Here is a 17,997-nt window from a genome sequence, read left to right as displayed (position 1 = left end):
AAATTTGTCAAGAATAAAAAGTTCTTGTAATCAGCCGAGGAATACGCCTGAATTTTTCCGGAGCGTTTTGAGCAAAATTTTGAATTTTGCAAAAATTGTTCACATGAAAAATCCAAAATTTTGCACAAAACGATTCGAAAAAATTCAGGCGTATTCCTTGGCTGATTACAAGAACTTTTTATTCCTGATGATTTTTCCGAAAAGCGCATCGTTTATTGTAAAAAAATTCATGAAACCATGGATTCTTAAAGTTTAGACATTTATTCCACCCGTTAGTGAGATTCCAGGTTAATTACAGACTCGAAAAGCTTTGGAAAATGGTTCACAAAAAAAATAGGCACAAAAAGTCACGTTTTTTTTTTGTTTAAACTGCATTTTGGGATAATAAATAAATTTTTTGAGGCATTTCATTGGCACCGTCGGAAAGAGGAGATTTTAAGCAATAAAAATATATGTGTCTCAATTTTTTCTAGTGTCGAATAGTCTTAGTTATTGGCCGTTGAAAAGCAGTGTCCCGGTTGTGGCGTTTTGGCCGTTTAAGGGTTAAAGACAGTTTGCAAAACTTAGGTCGTTTGAATTTTCCCGCGAAGAATGACGTCACGCAGGTATAACCAATCTATGCGTTTAGCGAAAAATGCCGTTCAAATTTATTAAAAAAAAAAACATGTTTCTTATTGAATAAAAAAATTCTTTTTTCTGTGAATATAATAATAAGCTACTAAAGATTAAAAATATGGTTTTAACTAATTTTATGTAACATCCCCATTTTTAAGTAATTTCAAGTTTAAAATGTTCCTAATGAACGATCCCAAAGTTAAAAATTAATAGCAATTATAAACTTTTCAAATTTGAAGATAACCCAAGTTGGCAAGTTTTTAACAGTTCAGAAAGAAATAATTTAAACCCAGAATTAGAATCCATCAAGCTGAATAACTATTATTAAAAAATTGTTTTAACTTTCAAGTGAATTTTTCTTGTGCAAAGAATATTTGAATATTCTCGAAAAAAAAGTATTTTCTTTAACTTACGAGTGTGTAAAACGCATCATCTACTCCCATTCTCGTTTTAGCTGAAGTTTCCACAAAAGGAATGCCGCATTGCCTAGCGATTTCTCTAGCTTGGGCCATATTGACTGTCCACGAATTCTGCAAATCGCATTTGTTGCCAACCAAAACCATTGGCACTTCTTCCGCATCTTTTACCCTCTTAATTTGTTCCCGATATGTCCCTATGTCCTGAAAATTTAAAAATTCAATATTATTTTATTTAGTATTGTATTTTGAAATATTTAATTATGAATAAACATTAACTACCTCAAAACTTTTTACAGAATTAACTGCAAAGACTAATAAAAATCCTTCTCCTGTCCGCATGTACTGGTCTCTCATCGCACTGTATTCTTCTTGACCGGCTGTGTCTAATATATCTAGCAGACAGGTTTCCCCATCTATGACCACCTGTTGTAAGAAAAAAATTTCATTAAATATATATTTGCGGTTTTTAATCATTAAAAAATTAAGAAAATAAACATAAATTCATATAATTTTGTTTTTTAATTTGGCCCCTAAATCGGATTTCAAAGAATTGTCTCAAGGCCATGTAATGAGTGGGTGACGTTCCCAGATTCCTACTTTACCGACACTTTTTGTATTTCCCAATTTGTTTTCACACAAAGCGCCAGATTGATTTGAAAATTTAGGATAATAAATAAAAGCACTGATAAAGGTGGGTCTGGTTTTAAATTTGTACAATTATTAAAAAAGTTTTTTTCGCCAATATTTTTTTAATACTTTTTTCACAATTATTAGAATTTATTACCAGACCCACCTTCCTTAGTGCTTCTTATTTATTATCCCAAATTTTTAAATCGATGTGGCACTTGGTGTGAAAATAAGTTGGGAAATAAGAAAGGTGGCGGTAAGGTAGGAATCTGGTCACGTGACTCACTCGTCACATAGCCTTAATGTTCTAGAAATTCTAAAATAATTTTTAAAAGTTCTAGAATTTCTAGAATTCAATGTTCTAGAAATTCTAGAATCGTTTCTAAAAGTTCTAGAAATTAATGTTCTTGAAATTCTAGAATAATTTCTGAAACCTCTAGAATGTAATGTTTTAGAAATAGGAATATACTTTGATACTTTGTCGTGTGGTAAATCGGGTATAGTACTCCCGGCTTTTCTCCACAAAAATGAAATTTTTTAAAAAATGAATTCGGAGATGCTATAAAATATCATAACGGACATCGCCGGACTCTTTTTTGAGGGATAATAACAAAACAAAATGTATTGTGCTAAATAAAAATTCTATGCATATGCACTATTTTGAGGTTAGGATCGTTTTTCAGCTCTCTGTCATTCCGATAATGTAGATCTCTGTCGTACCGATGCTGTCGGTAGCACTCAAGGATAATTATGGAAGAGAATTGTAACACACATAACTTCGAAGTACACACACGTCAAATTTAGCAAAAGATAAAACTTGTAAAGTTGACCATTTTCTAAGTATCACATGCCCTTAAAAGATTTAATTTTAATCGAAAAATCAGTTGCATCTCTCTAGGTAAAGTTTCCTTAGTTTCAATTTGTGATTGAAATTCTCAAATTTAAATAAAATATTTACAGGTAGAACTCTCACAATAAAAACTTTCGAATTTGGAATCCAAAGCAGAAATTCGTTCTTTTTACGCCTGTACATTCAAACCGTTTTTTCGACCAAATTGTGAGTCCTAAAAATCTCAGTTCTTACTTACACTCGGCTCTCGTTTTAAGAACAAGCGGTTTAGGAATTTATAGAACTGCTGGCCTACCCAGTTTTTCAGCGCGCAGGGCAAGAGACGGGTACGAATCTCTCCTCGAAAGGGACGCAGTACGCGAGAACTCAGTCGAGTATATTGCGCAATATTATGTATAACAATTTTACAATATTTTCTTTCATTTTCCCGAAAATTTCGAATATGAGAATACAGAAAAAATTAATAAGTCTTACTTGTTTTCTATAAGAGTCTTCGATAGTGGGATCGTATTCGTCTACAAAGTGGTTTTGGATTAGTTGGATAGTAAGTGCTGATTTTCCAACACCTCCAGCTCCTACGACAACGAGTTTATATTCTGTCATTTTTCTTTAGCCTGAAACAGAAAAAAATTTCAATAAATACACTGTTTTGGTTAAGTTAGTAAATAATAATAAAAAAATACGAAATTAAAATTAAAAGATATGCCGCCGATTTGTACCTAATGAGGACTCAAATGCGGATTTTTTTTTAATTTAGCAATATTGCGAACAGACATGATAAATTTATGTAAAATATCAAGGTTGCTGCCGAATTTCGATTTCATAATTCCAAACCTATTCCAGAAAAAGAAGGACCTTTTAGGACAAAAAAATATAATCAAATTATTTAATTCTGAATATTTTAAAATGCTCAATTTTAAATAAAATTTAAAATTATCCAATTTTGAAAACTGGAAATTGAAATTATTCCAGTTCAAACTTAAAAATTATCTAACGATTAAAATTTGATAAGGATTCAATTCAAAACCGTGTGACTACTTAACAAAGATTTTTTAGATCAAGGTATTTGTCCATCCTTAATTTTTTATCACTTCTAAATACTTTATAAAGTATATTATTATAAAGTATTTTTATTTTATTTATAAAGTTTTAAATATTAAAGGAAAAAAGTAATAAGCACTTTTTGAAATAATTAAAATCAAATTCGTCGTTTATTATTATTTAGAAAGTGTTATTTCACTTTAAAAATGAAGTAAAACATTTATAACCAAGAAGATATATTTTCTATAAAAAAAGTCGAATTTTCAACAAAATACATAAATTTTCATCTTAAAATGGAATAGTTATATTAACAGTTAAGACATTCATTTTTGACATTAAAAAATTAATCTTCACCAAAATAGTGAAATTTGTAACCACTAAATGAATTATCAAACAAAAAGATAAACTTTTACTAAAAAGATTAATATTAAATTAATTTTAAACAAAAAAGTTCTTTTAATAAAATAGTTAAATTTTTTAACAAAGAAATGGACGATGAATTATATAATTAAAAATAATTATGAATCTTCAAGAAAAAAAATAATTTTTTAACCAAGCAGTTAAATTTTCGATCAAAAAGATGAATCTTTAACCATAAAGAGGAATTTCCTAAGAAAAAAGATGAATTTTAAACCAAATACATGAGCTTCGAGTAAAAAAGCTAAATTTCCAAGCAAAAATTAAATATTTAAGTGTTTAGTTAAAAAATTTATTAAACAAAAAAAATGTGTTTGAATGAAAATGATGAATCTTGAGCCAAACAAATAATTTTCAACAAAATAGTTGATTTTTAAAAGAAAGAAATGAATTGTAAACCATAATGACGAATCTTCAACAAAAACAGTGAATTTTGAACTAAAAAAATGATTCATTAACCATAAAGGGTAATTTTCTAAAAAAAAAAGATGAATTTTCAACCAAAAATGGAATAGTTAAATTGTTAATTAAAGAATAATTTTCAACCAATTAAAATGAACTGTCAAGAACATAGTTCAACTTTCAAGAAAAACGAACGTTTTTGAATTAAAATGTTCAATCTTCAACCAAAAAAAAAATTAACATATAGTTGAATTAAAAAAAAAAAAAAATGATTTGTCAACGACAATGATGAAGCTTCACTAACAAAAAAAAGTTTTAAACAAAATAGATAAATTTGCAAATAAAAAGATGAATTTTTAACAAAATACATAAAATTTTAACTAAAATAAATAATTTTTTAACCAAAAAATGAAATACTTAAATTTTTAGTTGCGAAAATAATTTTCAACAAAAAAAAAAGGTTTTTGAATTAAAATGATAAATCTTCGACCAAAAAAATAATTTTGAACAAAATAGTTGAATTTTAAAACAAAGAAATAAATTGTCAACGATAATGATGAATCTTCAATAAAAAAAAAGTAAATTTTGAACCCAACAGTTGAAAATTCAAATAAGAAAATGAATTTTTAAAACTAAAGATTAATTTTCTACCAAAGAGATGAATTTTCAACAAAATACATGAATTCTCAACTACAAAAAAAATTTCCACCAAAAATTAAATAATTAAATTTTTAGCTGCAAAAATAATTTTCAACTAGTTACAAATGAATTTTCAACCAAATTATTTAATTTCTAACCAGGAAGAAACGTTTTTGCATTAAAAACGGTTATACTAAAATGGTCCACTGGTTCTCGTTTGATCACCAAGTTAAGGATTTTCAAACGCGGTTAGTATTTGGATGGGTGACCGCTTGGGAATATCACGTGCTGTAGGTTAACTTTTTTAAAAATTTTACTCACGCCACTATTGGTACTTCATTGAACTTTTTTTTTCGCGATGCAACTGGTTTCCCACTGTTTTGAAGAAAATTACATTAATTTGAGAGGATTTCTAATTTTTACAAGTTTTTTTTTAAATAGATGTATCAAGAGATGTTAAAAATGGTAAGATAATACATTTATCTAGATCAAAAGACCAAAAGACTGGCCAATCATCCCAAAGGCATTTTTAATTTATGTAAAAATTAAAAAACTTATAAGGAGCTTTAACAAAAGAGAATTCACAATCACCAAGTTACAGTTATCGATGCCTCGATTTTAATATCGAGCGCGAAGTATGGAAACTAGGAATTCTTTTCGAAAACGTTTGCGTTCTTCAAATCCAGTTTTAGAAACGACAAACTCGTTTACCTGGGTTTACGAGTAAATAGGATAGGTGGATGGTCAAGGGGCAGCCAAGAAAAGGGAACAATGCAAACAGGTGTTCGGTCCTGAAATACTGCTAAAGTTTAGTTTTCTAAATCTAAAAGCATATACCTACCACTGCACAGTAAATTTTAGATTTTTTTTTTGTAAACTTCAAGACTAAATTTTTGAGAGATTAGGGAGTAATTTGTTTATTTTTGTATTTATTTAATTTTTACAGTAAACAGCGACACAGAAAAGACTGAGGGTACGAAAAGTTGCAGATAATTTTTTAAGCAAGGTAATATTCAGCTGATTACTCCGAACAGAGGTAAACTTTCCGTATTGTCACGGAAAGTTTACCTCACTTTAGAGTGCCTACCTCTATAAATAAACATTTTATCTACAGACAACATTGACAGATATTTTAATATTTGTTTCCCTAGATTAGGGTCGAACTTGGTCCAAAAAATGCAGAGAATTTAAAATGATTTTTGTGCTCCCCTAACGATTTAGAAAAATTCGAAACAATAATATTTTGATTAATATTACTAAAATTCATTCAAATGTGATAAATAATGTTTTTTAAAAAGGGTTCGTTAGTATTTTTACATTTTTCAATTGTGACTTTTTGCACCAAGTTAGATTGTAGATCAGAATAGTGGGAAAAGATCTAGAAATACCATTAAAATTTGGAAAAATACTATAAAATAAGAACAAGAACTTAAAAAATGTTAATTATTTCTAGAGTTCTTCGAACTTTTCGATAACATTAAAATTTGGTGTTTTTTTAAATAACTTTCAGTTTTCAATAAAAAAAAATCAAATTAGAAGCCAGAAACTTAATTTTCTACTAAAAAAAGAAAAGAAATTTGACCAAAATACATGAATTTTCAATTAAGAAAGACAAATTTTCAACAAAAATGAAATAGTTCAATTTTCAGTTTAAAAAAATATTTTTCAACCAAATTTTCAACTGAAATCACGAATATTGAACCAGAAAAATGAATTTTCAAGAAAATAGTGCAACTATCTAATTCGTGGTTGAATTTCCAACTAAAAATGAAATAGTTAAATTTTCAGTTAAAAAAGTGAACTCTCAACCAAAGAAAAATCGAATTTTCAACAATATAATTCAATTTTGAACAAAAAAAGTAACTTCAACAAAACATAGAATAGTTAAATTTTCTATTTAAAGAAATGAGTTTTTAACCAAAGAAAAAAACGATTTTTTAAGAATATATTTTCAAAAGAATAAGTTTTCAACCAAAATAGTTGAATATTCAACCCAAATGGACGAATTTTCAACAAAAAAGCTAAACTTTCAATCAAAAGTATTTGGAACAAAATTGTTCAATTTCCTACAAAGTAGATTTTTTCTTCTCCAAATAGTTCAATTATCAAATAAAACATATAATTTCAATGAAGAAAATCAATTTTCTACCAAACAGGCAAATTTTCAACAAAAGTGATAAATTTTTAGCAAAGCAGATTAATTTTTAATCGTTAAACATTTTTAAAACATTTTTTAAATCATTCAATTTTGTACAACAGTATAATCTGTATAATTTTGCTGCAGTTACATAATTACTGTAATTCGTCAAATTATTCAACTTTTCAATAGTACAAATTATTTATAAAATACTATAACAAAACTAAAATTTCTCGAATCATAAAAAAAAATTCAAATAAAAATCTCACCTTTTGAAACTAGTGTTTAGTAAATACAAGACACTTTTTTCAACACTTTCTTGCACTCAAAAATTCATAAAAACACCTCCTCCAGTACCAAAAATTGTTTGAATAATTTAAACCTTGTAACTTTCCACTACAATCACAAATAAAAAATTTCAAATTAAAAAAAAAAAAAAGTTAAAGGGCACCGGTCTCACGCGATAATGAGTGCCTAAGGTAAAGGAGGACGTTTCCGGTTCCGTGTTTGAGTCGAACTGAACGTAGCTTTTTTCCATGGATTTTTCTATGATCCATGCCTCCTTCTTCTTGTGACAAGCGACTAGCACTTGTAACTTTCCAGCTGATTCCGCGCATGCGCGGTGAAAGCATTCTGCTAGTGCGGCCGATTTTAATTTTAAATCAAAACGAGTCGAATTCATCCGAAAATACGAATTTTTAAGAAAGTTGTTGAATTCTTCAATTGAAAATATTTTAATTTCAAATTAAAGAATTGCAATTTTAGTTTTAAAAATAAATATAATTTTTACCAAAAGAAATCAATTTTTAACCAAAACAAATGTCTGAGCCAACAAAAATAAAAGTTTTAGGCAAATTATAATTTGAGAGAAAAAATAATTTCTAATAAAAAATAAAAATTTCGAATACTATTTTTTAAGTTTCTTTTTCTTAAGATTATATAAATATATCTTTTCCAGTTTTCTTTAAAAAATTGAAATTGAAATACTATAAAACTAATAAAAAATGTTATTAAAAAGCAAAAATCAGATATGCTCAGTCTTAAAAATGTAATTAAACTTTATTAAAATTCGAAGACAAAAGAAAAAAAAAAATACGAATTTTTTTATCAAGAAGATTAATTTACTGCCAAAAAGAACAATTTTCAAGTACATGAACTTTCAAACAACGAGTTCAATTTTCGACGACGAATTTGTAACTAATTGTAAGCAGACGAATTTTCAGCAAAAAGATCATTTTCTACCAAAATAATTAAATTTTGAACACAAAGAGATTAATTTTCAACAAAATAATTGAATTTTCAATAAAAAGGAAGACTTTTTAACAAAATTGTTCAATTTTTAACTGCAAATAGTAATCCCAAAAAATTTTTCTAATTCTATTGAAAATAATTTCAAATAGGAAACCCTTTATAATTTTTTTAATATATTTGTAACCTCATAATTTTTTTGACCTTTTGAAATCACTTGAAATCATTAGACCCATTTGATATATTGTAAATTAACTTGAAATCTTGTGAAATCCGTTTCAATATTTTTTAATACTTCGACAATCTGTAAAAATCTTTTAAATAGTTTTTTAACTTTTAAAATAGTTTTACTTGAAACTTAGTTAAAACACGTTAAAATCCTATGAAATCCCTTAAAATTTGTCAATAAGTCATGAAATCTCAAAAGACTTTTAGAAATCCCGTGAAATATTTTTCAATAGAAAATTTTCGAAAAACGATCAAACTTGTTGAAATTTCTTTTAAAGTTACTAGCAATCCTTATGGTGGTGCTTTGAAATCTCTTGACAGATTTTGAAATAATTCGAAAATCCTTAAAATTTTCTAAAATACACTGCAATTCTTAAAAATTCTTCGAAACCTATTAAAGCCTTCAAAAATTTTGTGATATGTCCTGAAATGTTTTTAAAAAATGTTAAAAGTCTCTAGAAATTATTTGAAATCGTTTAAAATCCTTTGAAAATTGAAATCGCATAAAATTGTTTGTAATCAAAAGAAAATGATTTCATATTAGTTTTACATGAAACATTATAATCAAAAAAATATTTGGTAAATTTTGTACATATTTCCTCACTTGAAATTTCAGTTATTTGTTTGAAAACTTATCTTTTTTGTACAAAATTCATCTCTTTGATCAACCTTTTTTTCATAATTTGAAAATTAATTTTTCTTTCATGAAATTTTTAAATTGAATATTGATTTTTTTTATTGCAAAAAGTCCAACGTTTCAAACTTAGCTTAAAAAGACCGAATTTTTCTATTGAATAACTGAATCATTTAAATAAATTTTAATGGTAACAATATTATAAAATTCTGAATTTTCATGGTAAACGTTATATTTACAAATTTACATTTGGCGATTGAATTTCGAAAAGTATAATTGAAAATTTAAAAACTGCTAATTTCTAAACGCTGTAAATGTATGTGAAACATAGTATAATTTGATTTAGACTTAGCATTTAAAAAATGTATTTTGTAATAAATTTCTTTGTTTGTTAAAATTTTTGATTAAAAAATAATCATGAATTCATTTCGCTAGAACCCAAGAATTTCGTATTATTCAATATTCATAAAATTTAATAATAGTTATAACATTCTTATCCTGTTTTTAGTAACAGAAAAATTTATATTTTCTTTAAAGGTAATTTAAATAATCAAATTAAAAACAAAACAATTATTCATAATAGTTTTAATAATAATAATGGACAGTCTTGAATTTTAAATATTCAAAATTGACGAATTATAAATTGGAATTCGTTCACATTAAAGAATGTTTTGTTGTGAATCTTGAAAATTAAACTATTAAAAATATATTAAAAATTACATTCCTATAACGTGTAAATCCTAATGATGGAATTATTTGAAAAGAAGAATTTTTTTAAATTCAAAACTTTTTAATTGTAACTCTTCATAACCGTAGAAATTCGAATTGTTAGTCTTTAAAATAAAAAATTTCTCATATAAAATCTTTACGTTAAAAAAATATGATGTTTTTATGTTGTAAAATTAAAAATTCTAAATTTGTGATGATTTACATAAAAAATTTCCTCAATGTCGCAAATTTAAACTTCAAAACATCTCACTTTTGATTTTTAAAATCATCACAATTTGAGAATTGCCATTCATACATCTTTCAAAATTAAACTACATATTGAAAAAACTGTTCAAAATTACATACTTTTAATATATAAATATTAAAAAATAAATAAATTTCAATTTCAACAATTCAAAATTGAACTATTTCAAACAAATTTCGACAATACACATAAAATATTAAAGTCTTTAATTGATAATCTTAAAAATTATAGTTTTCCATTGTAAATCTTGAAAACTGAATTATATATTTAAAAAAAATACATTACACGCGGGTATCGTCCGATTTATGGCTATGGATCATAAATTATATTATGATTATATCATGAGAATTTAAATTTAAAAAATTAAAACGGTCTCATTTCGAAGTTTATCGCTAAATTTTAAAAAGTTTAAAAGATACAAAATGGTGGCGCTTTTTCTGAAAATATTCAATGTCAATTTATTCAAAATGCCATCGTTCTTTTTAAATTATTATAATTTTTTTAATTTCAATCTGCACCTGCGCTTTGGTAAGAAGGAAGACTTTTTTTGTCTGCAAAAAGAAAACTCGCGTTTTTTTTGACCATGCAAGATATGAAAAACTTCAAAGAAATAAAATTACTTTTCTAAAAAAGTCCTAAAAAATTGTCTCTTCACACTTTTTTATATCTCGCTTTATTGTCGATATTCTTGCAAAAATATTTAAAAAATTTTTTAAAGATAAATTTTTTTCTTAACAAAAACATTTTTGGGTGTCTAAAAAATAAAGAACAGCATACCATAACAGTCCTTTTCGGTTTTTCATCGCAATAAAAACTTGTATTGTTAACAAAAAATCAGTATTACATTCTGCAATAAAAACATTAAATAATGAATAAAAAAATATTTAATGAATAATAAAGTATTTAATGGATACTATAAAATCACACTGTCTGTGATTGCGGAATTTTCCGTAACTTTAACCTCCTTTCCAGGGCCAGCTGAAATTTTTATTATTTTTTTGCCCTGATAAGGATGCTGTATAAGTGCCGAAACGTTGGATTCTCATTTTTCTTTCCTCTTTTTCTACAAAGGGAAAACGCATTTTTTTCTTTTATTTTTTCTGTTGAAAAAAGGAAGAAAAGCTTTTTTTCCGATTGCAATGGGAACATTTTATGGCCTTTGTCCAAATTTGTTCCTTAGATTCCTGGTTTTATTTTCAGGAATTTTTCACATTAACCTGATTATTAGACGGAAAAAATTGATTTGAAATTTGATTTTAATTTTATTTAAATTTCTTAAATTTTAAAGGGAAATTTATTCTAAAAGTTTACTGAATTACTACGCAAACAATTGAGGAGTTCTGGACAAGAACCCGTACAGAAATAACCCGATTTCAAACGTAATACCGATCTGGCCCCGATCGGATTCCCCGATCTGGCCCTGATCGGTAGAACCGTGTGGACCATACCTGGGCCCGACCGGGCCAGACCGATTTCCTACTGAACCGCCATCTCCATGCGCTCGAAGAACTAGTACTGCTTATTTTTTTCTGGTAGTGCAGTGAAATTTGTATTCATAATACTCGTTTAAAATATTCTAGCAATGTTTATAAATGCATAAGGCGAGTAAGCCACGTCTTCACAGGCACCAAACACCAGTCAGTAGACCTCTAAAACCTGTGCGAAGAAGATGAGAGTAAGTAATTACACTCTGCGGGCTCACTGAAACCTAACCTCAAATAAATTAATAATTTAGAGTAAGAGTAAAATATGCGATACAATCGATTATGTTATTGATACTTTGATTCTGTATTAATAATAAATTTAATACAGAAATACATTAAGGACAAATTTTCATAACATTCCAGCAAGAACTAGTTACTCAACTGCGGATGCGTCGCATTCGGCATCTAATTGGTTTCGCGCGAAGTTTAAAATGATAAACGAAGTTTTTTTTTCTTTTTTATTGTAAACAATGCAATTTCAACTTATAAAAATGTCCATTAGGTCGAATTGAATTAATAATAATAATAATTAATTAAATGCATATTCTGTAAATAACATTTAAAACAAACAGAAATATTTAATTCAAAAATTTTCATTTTTGTTTAAAAGTTGTTTGGTCTATATTTCTTCTTAACCGATTTAAAAAAATAAAACGATCTAATAAATGATGGGGTAATTTTTTGGCAAAAAATTATCTACAACCACCTTCTTGAATTTTTCAAGAAGTAATGCAATTGACAGAAAATTGAATTTATTTGCAGTAAAATGTTAATAGATCGTAAATCATAGCTTATTTCTCGATGATTTTCTTTGGAAGCATTCGAAAATGTCAAGTTGTAGGGAATCTTTTTGCGAAAAAACTTTTTCTAATTTGTTAAAAAGTTTTGTAGGCAACATTTTTTCGAATCTGATACCATCCAAAATAATTTTACGATATTCAAAAGTATAAATCAATTTTGTATTCTGAAACCTTTTCTTTTCGTGGCCTTCGAAAGGAGAGGACTATTCGATAGTTTCGTGCTTACTTATATTAAAACTCCATTTGTGAAATTCATGAATGGATTATAATGAGACTCATCGTGTACCAATCGGGCACCGATCGGGTTTCCCAATCGGGTGTCCCGACCTGGCCCCGATCTGGGCGTGTATTTCATGCGCGGCCTGACCCCGACCAGGATTCCCGATCGGGACCCGACCTGGACTGGTCTGGCCCCGATCGGGACCAGACCCAGATTTCTGCACGGGAAGGCGACAGGCGCTCGAGAACGACTAAAAGTATTGTCCAGGCGGTGACGTCAGGTAACAAAAGTGAAATTCGAAATTTGAAAAAACCAAAAATATAGTTAGATAGCTTTTGAAAAATGAACCTGAGTCTCCATTTACAGTTTTTCTCTAGGGTTGCAAATTTTCCAGTGAATAAATAAAAACTGACTTTTTTCTAATTGAAAAAAACATGTTTTTTCACATTCATCAACTCGCCGTAAGTAATTCGTTTATCAACTAATTAACCAATTTCTTTTTGAGTTTTATTCGTGACGCTCTAGCGGAGGCTACAGTGTCCAAAAAGGGTCAAAAGTTAATTTCTAATGTTTTTTTTTTAAATCCGAATGAAAAACCACGTTTTTAGACTTTCACATTTAAAAAGTGAGCGAGGAAGTTTGAGCTACGACAAACTTCAAGCGAACGAATTTTTCGACAATGTGTTGGCCAACTTTTTGGAAAATCTCAATTTGATTTGATTTTTAGTTCCATAATTACAGCGAGTTTATTACGAGTTCGCGACGCGACACCACAGGATTTTTCAGGGGACGCCGCCTGAAGCCTGAAACATCGTCCTTGCCCATCCTTTGTTTTTCCACTCGCTCGCACTAGTTAGCGTTCCTGCGGCGTCCCCTGAAAAATCCTGTGGGATCGCGTTGCGAGCTCGTACTAAACTCGCTGTAATTATGAAACTAAAAATCAAATCGAATTGAGATTTTCCAAAAAGTTAGCCAATACATTGGCGGAAAATTCGTTCGCTTGAAGTTTGTCGTAGCTCAAACTTCCTCGCTCCCTTTTTTAATACGAAAGTCTAAAAACTTGGTTTTTCATTCGGATTAAAAAAAAACATTAGAAATTAACTTTTGACCCTTTTTGAACACTGTAGCCTCCGCTAGAGTGTCACGAATAAAACTCAAAAAGAAATTTGTTAATTAGTTTATAAACGAATTACTTACGGCGAGTTGAATTTGAAAAAGCATGATTTTTATTTATTTACTAGAAAATTTGCAGCCCGAGAAAAAAACTGTAAATGGAGACTCAGGTTCATTTTTCAAGAGTTATCTAACTATATATATTTTTTTTTCTTCAAATTTCGAATTTCATTTGTGATACCTGACGTTCAAAGTTTAAATTTAGTCGTCCGAAATTTCAACCTCAAGGCTCTATGTTTCAAACCATTCAGTTTTTTATGTGAATTTAATAGTTTTTTTTATTTGTCTTTTTAATTAAAAAATTCATGTATTCTAGTAGAAACTGCATCTTTCTTAAATAAAAATACAACTGTTTGGTTAAAAATTCAGAAGTTTTGTTAAAAAGTCATCCCATTTGGTTAAAAATTCAACTACTTTCTCCAAAAATCAAGTATCTGTGTAGAAAATTTACTTCTTATTTAAAACTCATACTTTGATGTTGAAAAGTCAAATAAAAATCTGTTTTGGCTGAAAATTCAACTAATTTTTTTCAAAATTTGTGTTTTTATTTCAAAAATTCATCTATATTAGTAGAAACTGCATCTTTCTTGGATGAAAATGAAACGGTTATTTAACAATTAAAAAATTTGGTTGAAGTCATCCTTTCCGTTTGAAAATTCAAGTTTTTTTGAAAATTTACGTATTTAAAATTCATATTTTGGTTTTGAAAAGTCAACTGAAATCTTTTTTAGGTAAAAATTCAACTTTATTTTCAACTCGACTTTTTTTTAGTTAAAAATTAATCTGTTTTAGTAGAAATTTCATCTTTCTTTGATAAAAATGAAACTTCTTGTTTAAAAATCCAAATACTTCATAGAAAATTAACTGCTTGTTAAAAATTCATATGTCGTTGTTTAAAATTCAAATAAAAATCTTCTTTGGCTGAAAAGTCAACTATTTTATTTCAAAATTTGTGTTTTTATTTCGAAAATTCATCTATTTGATTAAAAACTGTATTTTTTAAGATAAAATTGCAACTGTTTGGTTAAAAATTCAAAACTTTAGTAAAAAGTCCTACTTTTCGGTGGCAAATTCAATTATTTCTTCGAAAATTTACTTCTTTAAAATTCATATTGTGTTGTTGAAAATGTAAATGTTTTGTAGAAAATTAGGATTTTTGCCTTATTATCGATTTGGTTACAAATTCATATTTTCGGATTGAGAATTTAACTGTTTTCTAAAGGAATCACCTTTTTTAATCTCAAAATTTTAGTATTTGATTAAAAATTATCTACTTTCTAGAAAATTCATCTTTTTGTATTAAAAATTTTATTATGCTTGCAGAATATTCTACTATATGGTAAAAATTCACTTTTTGTTAGAAAATTTTTATTTTTCGGTTTGGAAATTCAAATGTATTGTAGAAAATTAGAAGATAACTTTTGTTGAAAATTCATGTTTGCGGGATAAAAAATAAAAATATGTTGTAACAAAATTTAATTATGCTGATGAAAATTCGCCTTTTTGAATTGAAAATTCAATTGCTATTTCGAACATTCAAAAATTTGCTTAACATTTTTTTCCATCTTGATTGAAAAATCTTTCCTGGATAAAAATTCAACTGTTTTTTTGAATATTAATTTTTTGGAGTAAAAATAAAAACATTTTTTATTAAAAATGTAAAAATACACATATTTTTTATTATAAATGTAAAAATATTTTTATTTTCAACATCAAGTATTACATTTTTGCTCAAAATTCGTCTACTTTGGTTTAAAATTCAGTTATTTCATTAAAAATTTAAATAATGATTTCAATTTGGTTGAAAATAGTCTTTTTTTGTTTTTGAAAAATTCATATTTTGGCTTGAAAAATCAAATGCTTTCAAGAAAATTGTAATTTTTGCCTTAAAAATTCAATTGTTCTGTTGAAAATTATATTATTTTAGTAGAAAATTTAACTACTTGGTTGAGAATTAACTTTTTAGATGAAAATTTATATTGTAGGGTTGAAAACTTAAATGTTTTGTAGAAAATTCGGATTTTTTCTGTTTTCCCGAGTGAAAATGCTTCGACTTGAGTTCGAATTGAATTGCCCCCAATCAAGACATGCTGAAGTCGAAAAGCTCGACGTGAGCATGTCTCAGTTTTGAGACGGAGCCAGGCTTCAATTTATGTCTTGGAGACAAGTTTTTATGCCTTGAAGACATCAATTTATCTCTTGAATCGAATTTTTATGACTCTAACATGAGCGGCTTATAACTTCGAGTGTATAGCCGTCCTAAAAAAAGGGTCATACTTGTTTGATGAAGATACCGAAAATGTTGTTTGTTTTTACGTATTTCTAACAGTTTAGGATATCCTTCTAGAAAGTTACCATTTTTATTTTTTTGAAGAAAATTTTTAAGGGTTATACTCGTTCAGACCCACAGATTTTTAATTTTTTAATTTTTAATTTTTAATCGTCTTAGCCAACACAAGGCTTGACTTGAGACAAGTAAACGCCGTTTTACCTGTCGTGGCCATAAAAGTAAGACGAAGGCTTATGTCTCGACTCAGTTTTGAGACGCAGCCAGGCGTCGATGTCTTGGAGACGAACTCAAGACATAACCAAGTCGAACTCTTGTCGAAGCACTTTTTCTCGGGTTACTTTTTTTTATTGAAAAATTAATTATTATTGTTGAAAATTTACCTGCTTAGTTTAAATTCTATTATTTTTGTTAAAAACGCAACTACTATGTGGAAAAGTATTGATTTGTTAATATTTTCGGATCGTGAATTCAACTGTTTTCTAGAAAATTCACCGTTTTAGTTTGACAATACAGCTATTTGGTATTTGTTTAAAAAAAATCCTTTTCGTTTTCAAAATTTCTATTATGTTTATTACAGGAAATTCAACTTTAGGGTTCAAAATTAACTTTTTCTTAGAAAATTTATTTTGTCCGTTCGAAAATTCAAATGTTCTCTGAAAGAAATTTTCCTTTTTTGATTTGAAACTTTACATTTTCGGATAGGAAATTTAAAAGTTGTATACAATATTCGGATTTTTTGTTGTTGAAAATTCGTCTTTTTGGGTTGAAAACTTTATTATTTTTGTATAAAATTTACATGATCTGTTGAAATTCCATTATTCTTATAGAAAATTCAACTAATTGAAAATAATCTGTTCTGTTGAAAATTCATATTTGCGTGTTGAGAATGGATTTAAAATTCTATTGTATAGTAGAAAATTTAACTATTTGGTTTAAACGTGCTCTTTTTTTGCAAATTCACATTTTTGTATCAAAAATTCAATTGTTTGGTAAAAAAATAAAACTCTTTGTCCTAAAAATTCAATTTGTTTGTTGAAAATTCACATTATTGGACAGAAAATTGAATTATTTTCGTATAATTGTCAACTATTAGGTTGAAACTCAACTTTTTCTTTAAAAAATTCAATTTATCGGGTTGAAAATTCAAGTGTTTTGTAGAGACCTCGCCTTTTTCATTTGATTATTCAAAAATTTGCTTGACATTGTTTTTATTTGCGGTAAAAATTAAAATATTTTTGATCATTATCATCAACTCTTATATTTTTCTCTGAAAATTCATCCTTTTTGGTTAAAAATTCCACAACTTGATTAAAATTTAATTAAAAGCAACAAACAAAAATCTGCCCGCCAGGCGGGCACGTTCTCATTGCACGCCGGGTGTACGGCTCGCTTCGCTCGCGAATTTGAGCGCGCCTAGGGCACACGACTTTTGGTTCTCGCGCTTAGCGCTCTATGAAGTATTTAACTTGCGATACGCGTTCGGTCTCTAAATTTTTCGCACATTCTTGCGCAAACCTTTTAAAATCAAGACTCAAAACATCCAATACTATAATATTGTGATTGTGAATTCTCTTTTGTTAAAAGAGCTTAGCTCGAGAGATTGAGCGCACATACGGTGTGCTACAGATGGCTCTCGCACTGCGCGCTCGGTCTTTGCATTTCTACCCCATTCGCGCACATACCTTTCAAACTCAAAGGTATTTGAATGATTCTATTTTGTTAACGAATCACTCAATTAAGGTAATACTTTTCAAAAAACTTCATTTTATCCTAATAAACATTTCTTTCGCTTCAAGTTTG

General features: G+C 27.8%; 1 protein-coding gene across 2 annotated transcripts in view; it reads right to left on the bottom strand.

The window, feature by feature from the left end:
• LOC117169309 (ras-like protein 1) overlaps window positions 1-7,696 on the bottom strand; it is a 12,901-nt gene extending 5,205 nt beyond the window's left edge. Inside the window, exons 1-5 of one of the 2 annotated variants that reach the window (XM_033355635.1) lie at window positions 5,602-5,681; window positions 5,332-5,385; window positions 2,986-3,125; window positions 1,314-1,457; window positions 1,029-1,235 (exon numbers count right to left, since the gene is read on the bottom strand). In XM_033355635.1, coding sequence (XP_033211526.1) covers window positions 1,029-1,235; window positions 1,314-1,457; window positions 2,986-3,114 — 480 coding nt within the window. In that variant the 5' untranslated portion in view covers window positions 3,115-3,125; window positions 5,332-5,385; window positions 5,602-5,681. Of the gene's footprint in view, window positions 1-1,028; window positions 1,236-1,313; window positions 1,458-2,985; window positions 3,126-5,331; window positions 5,386-5,601; window positions 5,682-7,416 lie in introns of those variants that run through there. The other variant, XM_033355627.1, reaches the window with a different exon arrangement.
• Window positions 7,697-17,997: the final 10,301 nt, after the last annotated feature.

This window comes from Belonocnema kinseyi, chromosome 1, assembly GCF_010883055.1.
Source record: "Belonocnema kinseyi isolate 2016_QV_RU_SX_M_011 chromosome 1, B_treatae_v1, whole genome shotgun sequence".
NCBI classification, from domain to species: Eukaryota; Metazoa; Arthropoda; class Insecta; order Hymenoptera; family Cynipidae; genus Belonocnema; species Belonocnema kinseyi.
The sequence above is the reverse complement of the archived record's forward strand: the minus strand, read 5'-3'. Positions and strand labels throughout refer to the sequence as shown.